General features: G+C 40.4%; 1 protein-coding gene across 1 annotated transcript; it reads left to right on the plus strand.

Annotated features, from left to right (window-relative positions):
• Positions 1-15,373: 15,373 nt before the first annotated feature.
• On the plus strand, positions 15,374-16,411 carry LOC107611473 (uncharacterized). The gene has a single exon (XM_016313391.1). The coding sequence runs from the start codon at positions 15,374-15,376 to the stop codon at positions 16,409-16,411; it is 1,038 nt and encodes a 345-aa protein (XP_016168877.1).
• The last annotated feature ends 1,971 nt before the right edge of the window (positions 16,412-18,382 follow it).

An 18,382-nucleotide genomic window follows, 5' to 3' on the forward strand; every position in this document is an offset into this window, starting at 1 on the left:
TGGGCCCTAAATATCAAAATAAACAACTTGTAGAGGTGTATTATAAATAGTTAGGAATGAAGTAAAGGGCAATTTATGCATCTTGGCATTCATGCAATTCTCACACACTTATGAATTCAACTTTTCTTTATTCTAAACCAAGTCAGGATTACAATTTGAAAGAGTAGAAATTACAGTTTTCATGGCCGTGTGGCCAGTTCTTTTATGCCACAAGTCTAAAGAAATCCTAGAAGCAGTAAAGACACATTGTTTTGGTAAAATAGAAGATATGTTAGGTGCAACAACATTATAGAATTTGTAGATTTCTCATTTTCTATACCCTTGTAACAGCATCTTATCAATCCACTGGCATTTAACAGAACACATATGAGTATGAAATTGAAAAAACACATTGTTATCTTCAACAAATTTAGAAATGCTAATTAGATTTTTAGTGATTTCAGGTGAGTATATTAATATTTGCAATTGAAAAAATCTATTTGAGTAATAAGCATATAGATAAGAACTTCCAACTTTAGATATATGCAAATCTGCACCATTATCAATTTGTATTTTGTCAAGGCCAGTGTAATCTAAAAAGGAAATGAAATTTGATGAGTCTTGTGTAATGTGATGAGAAGCCCCTGTGTTTGAATACCAAGAAGGATTTGCAATAGTTCCTGGGGCTGCTATGTATGCTATAGGATTATGGAATGATGGGGGAGGTGGTGGTGGTGGTGTGGTGGATGAATTCTAATAAGTTGTAGAAGAATTAGTATTTGTAGCATTTGAAAATTGTCTAGGTTGATTTTCTTGGAAGGTTTGTGATGGTGGAGGAATGTTCTGATCAAAACGATTGAAACAATGCTGAGCAATGTGGCTAAAGCGACCACAAATTTGGCATTGTGTCCTTGGTGAGGAATAAAAGGATTGACCACCTCTTTGTGATCTACCACCACAACCTCTTCGACCTCCAAAACCTCTGCCAGTATTAGGAATTGATGGAAAAGAGGATTGGGTGAAGTTAGTTTGTACCATAGAGTTTGTAGATCTGCGAAACTTGTCCAACATATCATCATAAGACATGATAATGGTTTCAACTTCACATAAACTGTATAATTCTGGTTTTGTATTGACTGTAGTGAGAATCATTTAATATTCTTTACTCAGCCCTTCAAGAAGAGTTTCTTTGTGTTCTTCATGGTTAAAAGAGATTATATTGCAGCTAATGAATCAACAATATTTTTTATTTGGAAAACATAATCAGTAGGGCTTTGACCTTGTTTCTTGATGGCTTTAAGTTGAGCCTTTAGCTACTTCACTCGAAATCTTGTTAATTCAGCAAAGTACTCCTCAATCTTTATCCAAATTTGATGACTAAGTGTGCAGCCAACCATTTTGTTCTTGAACATAGGATCAATAGAAGCAAGCAACCAAGATTGAAGATTATAATCATCTTGGAGCCACTGTTGATAGGTAACAGATTCAAGAAAATTTTGCTGATCTTTATTGGAAGCATATTGTGGCGGAACACGATCTGAAAACACGTGATCCTCTAATTTCCGACCTCTAATAGCTGCTAATGCCCGCTGCTCCCAAGTCTTGTGATTCGTTTCTCCAAGCTTGTCACTAATGGGGTTGAAAGGTCTCGAATTTAGTAGATGTGGTGAGAAAGAAAAATTGTTTACAAGAACATTGTTGATAGGGTTTGAATTTGCAGAATTGGAGGGATTTGAATTCCCAAGATTGGAGTTAACAGATGTATCTGTCATGATTGGAGAATCCAGAAGCTCTGATACCATATAGAAACTAAAAACAGATTAGTTGAGAGAAGTAAGAAAGAAGAACAGAGAACAAAGAACGAAAAGCTGCAATGTGTACAGAGAGGAAGAACTCTTCTTGACCAGAGAAACTAACCAACTATTACTTTTGAGTACACTCAATACTTTGAGAAACTCAATTACAAATTTTAACTAACCCACCAAGATAGGAGGTAAGGCAACTATTTATACCAAACAAGTTTAACAGAATTTAACAAGAATTTGTTATTCACAACAATAAACCCTAACTATCTTTATATTGCAGACTCTGTTTTTACTGCTTGGGAAGATTGATCCTCAATAATAGATACTACAACTTTTAAAAGCTATCTTTAAAAACTAGCTTTTATAAACTACTTTTTAAAAGTAAAAGTTTTACCAAACTTAATTAAATCCAAAGGAACTTAAAATATAAGGACTTATATTAAAAATAACTTATAAATAAATTATTTTGTGTTTGGAAAGTTATCATAGAAGTACTATTTTAAAGTTATTTAATAAATAGGAGCGATAAAATAACTTTTGAAAAGGAGAGAAGTAAAATTTTTTTAAATTTTTCAAAAGTTTTTAAATAACTTTTCGAAAAGTTAAAAACATATTTAAAAAATGGTACCAAACACCATTAATATAACTTTTTACAAATTAAAAATTCAAAAAAATAGTTTTTAAAGCTTTCCAAACGGACCCTAAGTCTAATTCAATATCTTTAGACACCGTGTCTATATTTGTGTTTCATTTGTCAAACATGATTTTAATCCAGTATCTTTAAATACTGTATCTATATCTATATCTCATCTACCTAATATAATCTTATGTCTTATTATCCAAATTTAATGTCTTGTGTCTGTAAACATACACTGCCGTAGAGACAGCAATGATGAGACAAGCTGGGTGTGTAGACAAGAAAACATACTTGACCGAGTCTCAAGAAATTAGACCTGTATTGTAATTATTGAGCCTAAACCTGTCTTATTACTAGTGGAAGGCTTTATTTTTGGCATAGTCTAACATGTTTAAAAATAATCCTGACAGGACATAAAAGCCTATGCTTTTATATATAATAAAACAGGTCAAACTTTTAAACTACAGATCCCTAAAAATATGCATCAAGTTAATTATCGTGAAAAAAAAGGGATAATTCACACAAATAAATTAAATAACTTTTAATATTACACCACTGTTTTGAAATGAGATTGCTTATATTTATGTCTGAAAGAGTAGTGCTATGTAGCCAAAAAATAATGTATAATATAGATATAGTACAGAATAAATAACATATTTATCACTCTGCCTTCTTCTCCATACCTGAAGTAATTAATTTTATTCCCAAAATTAATTTCAGTTTTCTCTCAATCAAATCCCTAAAAATCTCTCATCTACATTTATATCAATTAAAATTACAATTTTTGTCCAGTGGATTAACATCCGGAAACACTACGAAATTAACCTGAGTGAAAGATCAAGACTTTTCTCCCCATTTCATTCGATCCATAACCCCACAACCGAGAAAAATGAAAAGACGCAGAGAGGAGGAAACCCAGCAGCTTCGTCATCGGAGCATCGCATAGCCTTGTCTCCGACTCCTATAGGTATGTTATCAGTTATCTAGTTTCATGTTTCGATTAATTGGCATATTGGGGCTCCATTATCTGTTGTTGCATGTGGCTAGAGCCGATGTTAACGATGAAAGTTTTGGTCTTTATCTCACGTTGATAGGTTTGGGAAAAGGAAAAAGGGAAAAGCTTGAAACAGATGGCGTTTTGGGGGTGGAGATGAAGGGAAGGCATCAAAAAAGGGTTTTTTTTTTTCGTTTTTATAAGCAGCCATGATTTTTCTGGTGTGTTACAGTTTTCTGATTTTTTATCTGTTCAACCGTGGTTTGAATTGCTATTTTGCGTGCTTGGTGTTGTGCTTTCTTTCAAGTAGTTAATAATGTGACAAATATGAAGCAACCATTTCATTCAAGTTGCCTCCATACTTCGAAGGTCTCCACTGGAAAAGTCGAGCATCGCATAACCTTGTCTCCGACTCCTATAGATATGTTATATAGTTTCATGTTTCGATTAATTGGCATATTGGGGCTCCATTATCAGTTGTTGCATGCGGCTGGAGTCGATGTTAACCATGAGAGTTTTGGTCTTTATCTCACGTTCATGGGTTTGGGAAAAGGGAAGAACTTGCAAAGATGGCATTTTGGGGTAGAGATGAAGGGAAGGCATCAAAAAAAGTTTTTTTTTTCTATTTTGATAAGCATCCATGATTTTTCTGTGGTGTTACGGTTTCACTAATTTTTTATCTGTTCAACCATGGATTGATTTACTATTTTGCGTGCTTGGTGTTGTGCTTTCTTTCAAGTTATTAACTGTGTGACAAATGTAAAGTAGCCATTTCGTTCAAATTGCGTCCATACTTCGAAGGTCTCCACTGAAAAAGCCGCGATTGTGTCTCTAGATGATAAAGTTGAGGCGAAGGAGTAGAACAAGAACGAAATCGCTTTCATTCTAGCTGCTTTAGGTACCTTTCATTTTTTTTCTCTTTGTCAATTCTACTATGAGACAGAAAAAATATGAATAAAGTATTTTTTTCATGTTTGTTACTTAGATTATGTATTTTTTAATAGTTGACTGATTATGATAGTTAACTATAGTGGCAGTATATTAGGAGTACTTAAGGTTTGTGGCAAATTATTTTTTTTTTCAGATTTCTGTTTTTATTCATGTAAAGAAAAAAAAAATCCTTCTAGATACGGATGCAATAGAGATGTTATGCCTTGATATTTTTTTAGTGTGAATTGTTTTATCTTTATTGGTGTCTGCTAAGAACTGAACATACATACATATATGACTATTTAAATAATGATATATAGTTAAACAAATTAATTCACTCAATTTTGATTAGTTATTTTAGTAAAATGATTATGAGAATGATGGATACATAGTAAATAATCATGATTTTTGTATTGAACTAACCTAATTAGTGTAGTTATCACAACAATCACGGTAGAAATAGAGAATAGGATATGAGGGAGGATCATAATTTCATATGCAATCTCTTGATATCATACTTTTGTTCAAAGTTATTTGCAAGCAAAGTTGTTAGTTCAGGTGGGTATCGAATTTAAAATTTTATAGAGATTAACAGTAAACTCTCAAAAAGTTGGACATGTAAATGGTATTTTGAGGGGCCATTGTGATAGTATAATGAATTAATGATAGAGCAAGATATGTTTCAATCATAGATGTTATACTAAGCAAAGTTGTTAGCGTATCTATGCTATTGATAAATATGTTGGTATGTTATGATTAATTTAAGTGGGTTATTTGAGTATAAAGCAATGCTAGGGGGCCAGCAGCTTTTGTGATTGGTAGCCATCAAATAGTCATCAATGATGATCTAATGGTGTGAGATTGGTGTGAGATTTCATCCAATGACTCACCTTTCTCTGCTGGCTACATGCTGGCCAAAATTCAACAAAACTGCTGGCCCCCTAGACTTTTCCTTGAGTATATATAGCAGTTGCTTGTGAACAAGTGTTCAAAAAAAAGTAGGCATGGCTCGTACCAAGAGCAAAAAAGAGACACATAAGAATAACACTCCCGAAAGAGGACCGCAAAAAAAAAAAACTGGTGGACCAAAAAAGGTACGTTGAATGGTTAGCAGTGAATTCACTATAAACTCGGGATATTGTGTTTTAATAGTAAATGTTAAAACTGACATTCTCCTTCGTTGTCACTTTGTGCTGATTATGAATGTTTGTATAGAAAATACTGGTATCTAGGTGCTCGCCATGTTGCGTGGCTTCAGTTATGAAGCAATTAGGTTCAAACACGGGCAGAGAGAAAATAATGGAGGTGCAGAACATGGGATTTGGCTGGCTATAATATATGCCTGAATGGGCTGTCAACCAAGATATGATAGTGGCATTAGCATCATCATATAGTCAGGATGAGAAGTCTTTGATCGTTGGAACAAGAAAAAATCCTATATCGGTTCAATCCATTACGCAGTGTTTTGGACTACCGATCCATGGTAAGCAATCCCCCAAATAAAATAGGGAGAAAAGGGAAAAAATTATCCACAATAATCTTGTTGCGTATATGTTTTCGGTAAAATTAGCCATTAAAGATTTGGACTGCATCGACTCATTTTGTGTTTGGCAGGGAATAGTTTCAAAATTCCAGAAACACCAGCAGAGCACCGACTTGTTAACAGCTTCACAGGAAAGACACAAGCAGATTTGAAAAGGGATGTTATCACATGCTCGATGCAGTCCGATGCTGATAGAATAAACTTTCGGAGACAGTACATCATGTTGATAGCGAAGTGCTTGTTCTTTGCCTCGCTGAAGGCCACCGTTTCAGACATACATATATGGGCTGGCATTGATGTATCAAACCCAAGGAAGATATATTGGGTGAGGTACATTTATGATTTTCTAATTGAGGGTGTTCTGAGGTTTTAGGATGTAGGGAAGAAGACAATGGATGGATGTATGTTCGCATTACTGGTGAGTCGTATATCTCTAATCTTTGATTTGTTGTTTGTTATTCTATAGTATACATTGTTTATAGCAATTACTATAACTTTCATATTATATATCTCCATGCTAACAAGAATGGATATTTAGGAAGATATAATGGGAGAGAACTGTGGATCAGAAACTGGTCGCTTGCTGATCTGAAGAAGATGGATGAAGAGGAAAGCACATCTCACTCAGTGAGGCATATGATAGATATATAATCTTTTAATAGTGATAAGTGTGAAAGATATGTTAATCGGATCACTTCTTTAAAGCTCTAATAAAAATAAAACTTATACTTTGTCCACTGTAGGGGCTTCTAAATTTAATTGGAAAGATGTATGGGTTACCGAAAAAGCACAACCGTGTATCAAAGAGAGGTTGCATTAGGAAAAAAGAAAGTCTAGTAGAAAGACTCGTAAAGAAGCTCCCACGGTAGATGAAAATGAGACCGACATACCGGTTGGTCATGCATTACCTGCTAAATTTAATGAACATCCTTCCAAAAAAAGTCAATTCAATGATTTTTTAGTTTTGTTATAAAATTTTATTGCTCTAACCTGCGTCTTTTTAATAGTATTCTGGTATAAATATTTTTTATATTTTGCGTCTTTTTAATCGTATATAAAGTTTTACCATGTATAGAGTGATTAATTATTTATCTAATTTTAGAAGTGTGATATTGATGCTGTAACTTATAGATCTATCTTTAAAAAACTGTTGGAGCTACTTATCTTGAGCATGGCAATAGACCTTACACATGTAAATACATCTTTTTGTGTTTTAGCATTCACTTCATAACATAATAACTTTGAAAACTATGTGTCCTCTCCCTTATGTGCATAGCTAAATACCCTTTACTAAGCTGCTTTGGTTTTAATGTGCAACATGGATGATAGTTTGATGAGCGTTATTCCAATTAAATAAAGATCTAAGTAATGCCAATACTAGTTACTTTAAATAGTATTTTGAATAGCTAATTTTTGTCTTATTAGTTTGGATGTTATGTATGCCTGACACCTGATGTTATCCGTGTGGCCTTATGGATGTTAACTGATTGGAATTACGGATGTTATTGTCCATTCTGTACTATACTCGGCACGAAGTGGCCTTGGGTAAAATTTCGAATTAAACTCATTTAAATATTTAGGTGTACTAGATTTATTTGATCGGATTATATTTATGCTAGGTGACCTTTTTTATTATCACTTATAGTTGTTCATCCTCCAATTTATTTGAACAGAAATTGTAGCCAAGATTCACAAAACGGATGCATTGGGGGAGATAAAGTGTGTACGAACAAGACATGTATGGAAATGCCCATGGGGGGGAGACATTGGCTTACATGCCAATGGTCAATGCAACAGATGATAATGTTGATGAAGGGCCTTCCGAGGAAAGGCAAGTTACTGATTTTTCAGTTAGGGTATGAAATTTTAATTCTCTAACCTGCCTCATTTTAATAGTATACTAGTATAAAAAAAATTTTATTTGGGCATCTGCGTTGACATAATTAATCATTACATTTGTTTGTATATAAAATTTTACCATCTATAAAGTAATTTTACCTACGTATAATATTGTGCTTAGTTGAGAAGGATGGCAACATTAGGGGTTGTAACTTGTAGATTTATTTTGAATAGGAGTTCGAATAGCTAATATTTATCATTTAAATTCGGATGTTATGCATGCCTCATACCCGATGTTATCAGTGTAGCATTATGGTTGCTAACTGGTTGGCACTGCGGATGTTACTATCCATTCTTTACTTTATTATGCACAAAGAAGCTTTGGGTAAACTTTCGAACTAACATCATTTACACATTTAAGCATACTAGATTTACTTGATCAGATCAGATTTGTATCAGCTATCTTTTGTTATCATCACCTATAGTACTCAACTTCTAATTTATGTAAACAGAAACTACAGTCAAGAGTCCCAAAACAGGTCCATTGGGGGGAATACTATGAGTATGAAGAAGACATGTGCTGAAACGCCCACAGGAGATGAGACAATGCCTGACACACCTGTTGGAAACGGAACAGATGATAATGTTGATAAAAGACCTTCAAAGAAAAGGCAAGTTAGATGAATTTAACAATAATACGAAGTATTGATAATTATAGTAGGTGCATGACTTTTTATCTCTGACTCTTTCCTACTTTTGAGGTGGAATGTTTAATCAATAATAGATGTTATCCATCTAATCTTATGCTGGTTACACAACTTTCTTTATTTTAGTTTGCGCTCAGATAAGAGCACTTAATTGTTAAGAGCACTCAGTTAAGAGCACTTAATTGTTAATGAATGTGCAGAAAATCCGGAGAACTTGCAATGGTAGTGTATGTTGCGCCAGAGGACCCAGCTCAAGTTGACTTTTCAATCCCGTCATTCTTGCTTGGCATCACTCAGATGCACATACCAGACTCAACGCTGGGATCTTCGGTAACAAATGAACGAAATGCGACTCCAGAACCTAAAGCACCAGAAAACATAAGAAAAACAAAAGATGTGGTGGACACACTACTGTCATCTGGGGGTGCTGCAAGGCCTACAGGTGATGACATGAACAGGATATACAAGTGGGCGATAGATCGTAGAGGTGCAAAGAATGTCACGCTTGCGTGGATTCGCAACGGTGATGATGTTCAGCTACAACGAGCGGACCTTCAATCACTGGGATGGCATAGAAGAGTAAGCGATACAGTAAGACCAAACAAAAAAACTGTAATCAATTGCTAAGTATGTGTTCTGCATTAAAGTGCTATGAAATGCAATGCGTTTATTCTATTCAGGTGGTTGATTACTATTGTGCCATGTTCAATGCTTCGAGCAACGCAAGGTTCTGCACGTATTTTTACTGTATTCCACCGAGACTAATGGTTAGTGCAATCTGTCCTTACCCACTTAATATTAATTAATACCCATAATTGCATCGATGAAGGATACTCTAAATTATTTTGTTAGGTGTTTAACTAATGCAAAATGGGTTTGCAGGCCCTAATATTGATTGATGATAATATTGAACGATGTGCCGGCATGAACACTGGTTTTGTCCCTGTTCTTAGCAACTTCATGGGCCGCGAACAGCACTGGTTCGGTGCGGAGAAGGTGAAACAAGTTAAATATGTAAGTAATTCACGTACTTACTTATCCACACACAAAATCTATTTTTCATTACAAGAATGCAAAAAAAATAACTATATGCTAACATGCTTTATTCAACGATGAAGTGGTTTGTTCCAGTGTGTTGAGATGATCACTGGTGGCTATATGTACCCCACCGACAGACTGATAACCTATGGGTGTTAGACTCCATGCACAATGCCCACACTCCGACCGCCAAGAGAAAATAGATAAATATGTAGTAAGTGAGAATAGATTTGATGATGCACATTTTTTCGGGTGTTAGGTGTTGCCTTCCATGTATTTTTTTTATATTTTCCTCCCTAATTTTTTCTATCTGGCTTGTTGAAGGGCTTTCTTCTCCAACAGTTGGCAGCAACTGTAGACCCGAATGTAGTATTCACAGCTAAGGGCTGTGAGTGTTGCTATGAAACAAGACTCCAAAAATAACCAAATGGGTAAGTCTAGAAATGAAAACGAAGAAGGGTTAAAAAAATCAACCCACACAAAAAATTTAATATGTTGGCATGACTTTTTGTTGTTTGTGTTGCATAGGTGGCACTGTGGCATATATGTCATTAAATGAATGGAAATGTGGGATCCAAAGAGCTTGGCAGAGGATGAATTGAACATGTCTATTTGGACGACGGTTAGTGAAATCCAAAACATATGCCGATGCTTATTTGCGTATTTAATAAGTGATAAATAACTCCTTTTGGATGAATTCTACTTATGATGACTGGATTTATATTTGCTTCTTTAAAGTATTTTATACCAAACACAAATACATCTCTTTGTCACCACAGGCCCAGCTGCAACAAATTCGGAAAGAAATTGTAACTGACATACTAATTTACAAAGACAACATCTCTAGGAGTGAGGTAGAGGGTGTACTCAATATGCCATGTCGTCATGTGGCGGATTGGGGAAAGAAGAAAAATATTGAAGACCCTTGGACGAATCCAAGGACAAGATCACTGGTTCGAAGGGCGGAACGGGCTAAGAAAGTTAAACGGAACTATAAGCCATAAATTGGGATTAAAGTTGGTCTAAGTGTGTTTTCTGTTAATTTGATTTCAGAATTTAATGGATGTTATCATGGAATACATATGGATGTTATTGGATTTAAACCAAAACCGGTTGCATCTTTTTTAAAGGGTTACCTATACGGACAGCGGGATAAATATATCTACAAAAAATTAACTAGAACTAAAGTTGCTGTGTGCATTTATGGTTAATATGGTTGCAGGACTTACTGGATTTTATCATGAAATACTTGCGAATGTTTTTGGATTTGGACTGGAAAAAAAAACATAAGAATTCAATATCACAGTAAATAATTATGTATGCAAAAAATTGTTTTTAAATTCTTAGTTTTTTTATATCTGTTTGGCTTGTTTTTGCTCAAATCGAGAATACGTTAATTGAAGTGTGAACTTTCTTTCGTATATCTATTGAAATTTTTTTAATTAAACTTTAAAATTATCCATACTTAACAGCCAGCTAAAAATATCTATGCCCAAGCAATAAATGTTCGATCGTGGTTGTTATTCTAATAAATTAGAGGATGTTATTGGATGTAAACAAAATACATGCCTGGATATGCTTTTTTTTATGTCTAATTTTTTAAATAATAAAATAAAGACCTTATTGTGTACGGATACTTTTAAAATTCAAATTTAAACTTCATGTAATGCACCAAATTATTATAATGATCAAATTATCAACTGAACATTTATTATTTTAAATATTAGTAAGAAATAATAACGGTATAAAAGAGTAAAAAAATAAAAAAGTTGTATATTAGTTACCCAAGTCTGTTATTATATTTTGTTTAATAATGGTATATGAAGTTGTAGCAAGGTAAAATAAAGTTGAGTATATTAAAATATATAAAACAAACCTAATAAACCACCAAAATATGATAATGTAAAATAACGTTGAAGCATGGGCAAAGTACAAAGTAGTTGCTAAACTCTAATACTTATGATATGTAGTGCTGTCAAACTTCGAATCCTCCAAAAATGCTTCCTGTGGAAAAAAATTTAAAAACAAAACAAAGAAACAATAAATAAATGGACATGACATTAATGCTGTTACGGCTTGGCCCAAACCATCTACGGGCCAGACCGACCCGAGCACCACCCGACCCGAACGGTCAGGAACGAGGTGCTCTGCCGTCGACCCGGACACGCGTCCTTGACAGTTTCGCTACAGCTGTGCAGAGGAGGCCTCAGAGGGTGGGCCTGCCTTTGCAGGGACCACCTTTGACATGGTATATATGGGGAAGGATTTACCCTTCCCTCAAGGTACGTCATATACCCCTCACCCTTTTTTGCCTGCACACTTACTGACTAGAGCGTCGGAGTGTCCTTGTAGGTGACATCCCCCTCCTCACACAAAGTGCTCGGGACACCGTCTACACCAACCCGGCAACTTACGACCAGGCGAGATCCCCCTTTCCTCAACCAAGATACCAACCCGAACCGTCCGGTACCCGATCAACCGAACATTGGGGCCATCTGTGGGGACTCGCCAGAATGGACGTTGTGCTGGGCCCAGGTGGAACAGGCCGCGAGACCGAACCCGGAGGGGAAGCCGCCGCCGCTGCTTCACGGCAGCGCACAAGGTCTCCCCCAAGACACCCAACACGATCTCACGAGAGGCGCCCCTTCGGGGGAACCGTCAACAACAGCGCCAGAATAATACAAGAACTGCGTCACAGGATGCAGGACTTGGAGTGCCGACTAGCAGACCGAGAACACTGCCAGCGAACTCCAAAATCGAGCCGTTCCCATTCGCCCTCGAGGAGCTGCTCCCGACGAACAACAAGCCCACGATCTGATCCGGAGGGCGCCAGCGAGAGAGGACGCGCGAGAAGACGCCGCGATCCCATCATTTACGCCAGGCGCGAAAGGAGGCACACCACACATAGAGACCGCGAAGACGCTCGTCGGGAGGACGACGAAGGCAGAACAACAAGCACACGGGGTCCAGTAATAATGGGTGCAACCCCATTCCATCGTTCCATCCTTGAGGTCCGGCTGCCAAAACACTTTGACAAGCCAACGGACATGAGGTATGACGGAACCCAAGACCCACAGGAGCACCTCACGGCTTTCGAAGCCAGAATGAACCTGGAAGGAGTGGCAGACGAGGTAAGGTGCCGCGCTTTCCTGATCACCTTAGCGGGGCCCGCAATACGGTGGTTCAACAACCTCCCGCAGGGCTCGGTAACCCGATTTGCAGACATCAGCCACGCCTTCCTAGCCCAATTCACGACCAGAATTGAAAAGGTGAAGCACCCGATCAATCTACTCGGAGTGACGCAAAGATCCGGCGAGCCAACCAGGAAATACCTAGACCGGTTCAACGATGAGTGCTTGGAGATCGACGGGTTGACAGATTCGGTTGCAAGTTTGTGCTTGACGAACGGGCTTCTAAATAAGGACTTCAGAAAACATCTTACTACGAAGCCGGTATGGACAATGCAGGAGATCCAATGTGTGGCTAGAGAGTACATCAATGACGAAGAAGTCAGCCAGGTCGTGGCTGCCAACAAATGGCAGCCCTCTTACAATCCAACCCGGCATCACGGGAGCGGAGAGAGGCAAAAGGAGCACGCCAGGGACGGCGGTCCGAATAAGACGCCTAGACCGTTCCCCCGAGTCGGGAAGTTCACTAATTACACTCCCCTAACTGCACCAATCATGGAAGTTTACCAGCAAATAGCCGAGAAGGGAATATTGTCGAAACCCTGACCTCTGAAGGATCGAACAGGGGGAAACAAAAGCCTCTACTGCGAGTATCACAAGGGATACGGGCACAAGACTCAGGACTGCTTCGACTTGAAGGATGCGCTGGAGCAAGCGATTAGGGATGGAAAGCTCACCGAATTCTCCCACCTTATTAGAGAGCCGAGGAGACGGAATCGCGACCACAAGGGTGAGGACAGGACCCGGGCAGCAAAGCAACGCCAAGAACCGGAGGGCGATGACCACGGTCTCACGGTGGTGAATGTAGTAACTGCGAGAAACTCGGCCCCAAGATCGAGATCGGTGCAGAAGAAAGATGCCAAAGTCCTGGCGGTCTCCTCCTCATCTGCGAGAAGCCCCAAAAGGCTCCCATCCATCTCCTTTGGTCCAGAAGACCAATGGTTTGACGAGGTCCCGGAAAGCCCCCCCATGGTCATCACGGCCAGAGTCGAAACCGGCCTCGTCAAACGGATCCTCGTGGATACAGAGGCAGACTCAAACATCATGTTCCACAACGTATTTGATGCCTTGGGATTGCGTGACGCCGACCTAGCGACCCACCAGCACGGTGTGGTAGGGCTAGGCGACCACTTCATCAAGCCCGACGGGATTATCTCCCTCCCGACTTCCGTGGGACAAGGACAGAGGCGAAGAACAATAATGGCCGATTTCGTAGTTTTGCGGGACTCCACAGCCTACAACATCATCCTGGGGAGGAAAACTATTAACGACCTCGGAGCAGCGATTAGCACGAAACTGCTCGTAATGAAATTTGTTGCTGATGACGGATTCGTAGGATCCATTAGAGGAGATTTGGAAACGGCAGTCGCTTGCGACCACGCCAGCCTTTCCTTGAGGAAAAAATCTAAAGAAGCATCAGTGGTGTTTCTCGCCGACCTGGATGCCAGAGTAGACGACAAGCCCAGGCCCGAGCTAGAGGGGGACCTGGAAAAGTTTAGGGTCAGGGACGCGGAGGAGAAGTTCACGTTCATAAACAGAAACCTCCCGCATGAATTGAAAGAACCATTGATGGAGATGATCAGAGCCAACGCCGATTTGTTCGCTTGGACGCCAGCTGACATGCCGGGGATAGACCCCCAACTCATGTCACACTGTCTGGCCGTCAAGCCGGAAGCCCAACCAGTGGCCCAAAGGAGAAGGAAGATGTCACAGGAAAGGGCAGAGGAGGTGGCCAGGCAGACGGCCAGCCTCCTCGAAGCAGGGTTTATCCGGGAACTAGACTACTCGACTTGGCTATCGAATGTGGTCTTGGTAGAAAAGCACAATGGGAGATGGAGGATGTGTGTGGACTACTCCGATCTCAACAAAGTGTGCCCCAAGGACTGCTACCCCCTTCCCAACATTGATGCACTCGTCGATGCGGCGGCGGGGTACCGGTATCTGAGCTTCATGGATGCTTACTCTGGCTACAATCAGATACCGATACACCGGCCTGACGAGGATAAAATGGCGTTCATAATGCCAGGAGGAATCTATTGCTATAAGGTGATGCCTTTTGGCTTGAAAAACGTGGGGGCCACATACCAGAGGCTGATGAACAAGATATTTAGCGAGCTCATAGGCAAGACGGTGGAAGTCTACGTAGACGACATCCTTGCGAAGACCACACGGCCTGATGATCTCCTAAGGGACTTGGGGAACGTGTTCGCGTCCCTTCGACAACACGGCATGAGGCTCAATCCGCTCAAGTGTGCCTTTGCCATGGAGGCCGAAAAGTTCCTAGGATTCATGATAACCCAAAGAGGGGTGGAAGCCAACCCTGAGAAATGCCAAGCAATACTCCAAATGAAGAGCCCGAGTTGTATCAAAGATGTTCAGCGGCTGGCAGGGAGGCTCACCGCGTTATCCCATTTCCTCGGCGCATCGGCAGCAAAGGCCCTGCCCTTCTTCAATCTGATGAAGAAGGGAATAGCGTTCGAATGGACTCCTGCGTGCGAGGAAGCATTCAACCACTTTAAGGAGATCCTAGCAACACCCCCGGTGCTCGGGAAGCCCAAGGCTGGAGAACCACTCTACCTATACCTGGCCGTAACGGAGGAAGTGCTCGCAGCGGTGCTGGTGTGAGAAGAAGGAAAGACTAGAGAAACTGGCGCTAGCACTCCTAACCTCTTCCCGTAGGCTAAGACAATACTTCCAGGGCCACCGTGTCATCATGAGAACGGACCAAGCAATTCGCCAAGTGCTCCAAAAACCTGATTTGGCAGGAAGGATGATGACTTGGGCCATCGAGCTCTCCCAATATGACTTGCAATACGAGCCTCGACATGCGATCAAGGTGCAGGCAATGGCAGATTTTCTGGTGGAAGTAACAGGGGACCCACCCGAGGAAGCGGGCACACGGTGGAGGCTCCATGTGGATGGGGCCTCCAACCAGATGTCCGGGGGTGCCGGGGTCATCTTAGAGAGCCCAGCTGGGGTCATATACGAGCAGTCGACCAAGTTCGAATTTCCTGTATCGAACAACCAAGCGGAGTATGAGACCCTCTTGGGTGGCCTAACCCTAGCTCAGGAAGTCGGGGCAACCAAGCTGGAAGTGTGCAGCGACTCACAAGTCGTTACCTCACAAGTAAATGGAAGCTACCAAGCCAGAGACTCACTGTTGCAAAAGTACCTGGAGAAGGTTAGAGAATTGAGCAAGCAGTTCGAGGAGGTCACGATCCAACACGTTCCGAGGGAAAGGAACACACGGGCAGACCTCCTATCTAAGCTAGCAAGCACGAAACCGGGAGTAGAAAACCGATCTCTCATCCAAGGCATAGTAAAGGAACCAGCAGTTAAAGCATTGAGAAGGGAGGCATCCAAATATGCGACCATACAAGGACAACTATTCAGAAAGGGACTCAGCCAACCCCTGCTGAAGTGCCTACATCCCGACCAGACGAACTACGTGCTCAGAGAAGTCCACGAAGGGTGCTGCGGCCACCATATCGGGGGCAAAGCCCTAGCAAGAAAACTCATCCGAGCTGGATACTACTGGCCGTCGATGATGAAAGACTCCAAAGAATTCATGAGAAAATACGTCAAGTGTCAAGAGAACGCCGACTTTCATAGAGAACCGGCTTCCGAACTGAGTCTGCTGACGTCCTCCCGGCCTTTCGCACAGTGGGGAGTCGACCTCTTGGGACCGTTCCCAGTCGGCCCAGGACAAGTCAAATATCTCATAGTTGCCATTGATTACTACACCAAGTGAATAGAGGCTGAACCGCTAGCCAGCATATCATCATCCAACTGCAGAAAATTCATGTGGAGGTAAGTGATAACCCAGTTCGGTATCCCGAAAGTCGTCATCTCGGACAACGGGACGCAATTCGCTGACAAGAAGTTCACAGAATTCCTCACCGGCCTGGGCATAAAACAGAAGTTCTCCTCGGTGGAGCATCCCCAGACGGACGGGCAAGTAGAGTCCGCGAACAAGATCATCTTGCTAGGTCTCAAGAAGCGGCTGGATAGCAAAAAAGGCGCATAGGCCGATGATGAGCGGATAATTTATACGCTTTTTGGCATTATTTTTACATAGTTTTTAGTAGGATTTAGTTAGTTTTTAGTATATTTTTATTAGTTTTTAAATAAAAATCACATTTCTGAACTTTACTATGAGTTTGTGTGTTTTTCTGTGATTTCAGGTATTTTCTGGCTGAAATTGAGGGACTTGAGCAAAAACCAGATTCAGAGGTTGAAGAAGGACTGCAGATGCTGTTGGATTCTGACCTCCCTGCACTCAAAGTGGATTTTCTGGAGCTACAGAACTCCAAATGATGCGCTCTCAATTGCGTTAAAACGTAGACATCCAGGGCTTTCCCGCAATATATAATAGTTCATACTTTGCCCGAGTTTAGATGACGCAAACTGGCGTTCAACGCCAGCTTCCTGCCCTATTTTGGAGTTAAACGCCAGAAACAGGTTGCAAAGTGGAGTTAAATGCCAGAAAGAGGTTACAAACTGGCATTCAACTCCAAGAGAAGCCTCTACACGTGTAAAGCTCAATGCTCAGCCCAAGAACACACCAAGTGGGCCCCGGAAGTGGATTTCTGCATCATTTACTTATCTCTGTAAACCCTAGTAACTAATTTAGTATAAATAGGACTTTTTACTATTGTATTAGACATCTTTGGATGTTTAGTTCTTAGATCATGGAGGCTGGCCTCTCGGCTATGCCTGGACCTTGTTCTTATGTATTTTCAACGGTAGAGTTTCTACACACCATAGATTAAGGTGTGGAGCTCTGCTGTTCCTCATGAATTAATGCAAAGTACTATTGTTTTTCTATTCAATTCACGTCTATTGCTTCTCTAAGATATCCATTCGCACCCAAGAACATGATGAATGTGATGATTATGTGACGCTCATCATCATTCTCACTTATGAACGCGTGCTTGACAAACACTTCCGTTCTACATGCAAACAAGCTTGAATGCATATCTCTTAGTCTCCTGATCGTGAGATCAGAGTCTTCGTGGTATAAGTTAGAACCCATGGATGGCCATTCTTGAGATCCGAAAAGTCTAAACCTTGTCTGTGGTATTCCGAGTAGGATCTGGGAAGGGATGGATGTGACGAGCTTCAAACTCGCGAGTGCTGGGCGTAGTAACAGACGCAAAAGGATAGTAAATTCTATTCCAGTATGATCGAGAACCGACAGATGATTAGCCATGCAGTGACAGCGCAGTGGACCATTTTCACAGAGAGGATGGGATGTAGCCATTGACAACGGTGATGTCCTACATACAGCTTGCCATGGAAAGGAGTATGAATGATTGGATGAAGACAATAGGAAAGCAGAGAATCAGAAGGAACAAAGCATCTCCATGCGCTTATCTGAAATTCTCACCAATGAATTACAGAAGTACCTCTATCCTATATTTTATTTATATTTTAATTATCAATTCACCATAACCATTTGAATCCGCCTGACTGAGATTTACAAGGTGACCATAGCTTGCTTCAAGCCGACAATCTCCGTGGGATCGACCCTTACTAACGTAAGGTTTATTACTTGGACGACCCAGTGCACTTGCTGGTTAGTTGTGCAAAGTTGTGACAAAGTGCGATTCACATTTGAGAGCACCAATCCTTTGGCGCTATTGTTGAGGATCACAATTTCTGCGCACCAGCCGACGAACTCGCCTCCGTTCTCTGGTCCTACCGCACAACCGAACAAGCT

This window comes from Arachis ipaensis, chromosome B8, assembly GCF_059453495.1.
Source record: "Arachis ipaensis isolate K30076 ecotype BB chromosome B8, ASM5945349v1, whole genome shotgun sequence".
NCBI classification, from domain to species: Eukaryota; Viridiplantae; Streptophyta; class Magnoliopsida; order Fabales; family Fabaceae; genus Arachis; species Arachis ipaensis.

Excerpts from the sequence above, each read along its gene's own strand:
- LOC107611473 (XM_016313391.1), top strand. The coding sequence starts at position 15,374 with ATGAGAACGGACCAAGCAATTCGCCAAGTGCTCCAAAAACCTGATTTG.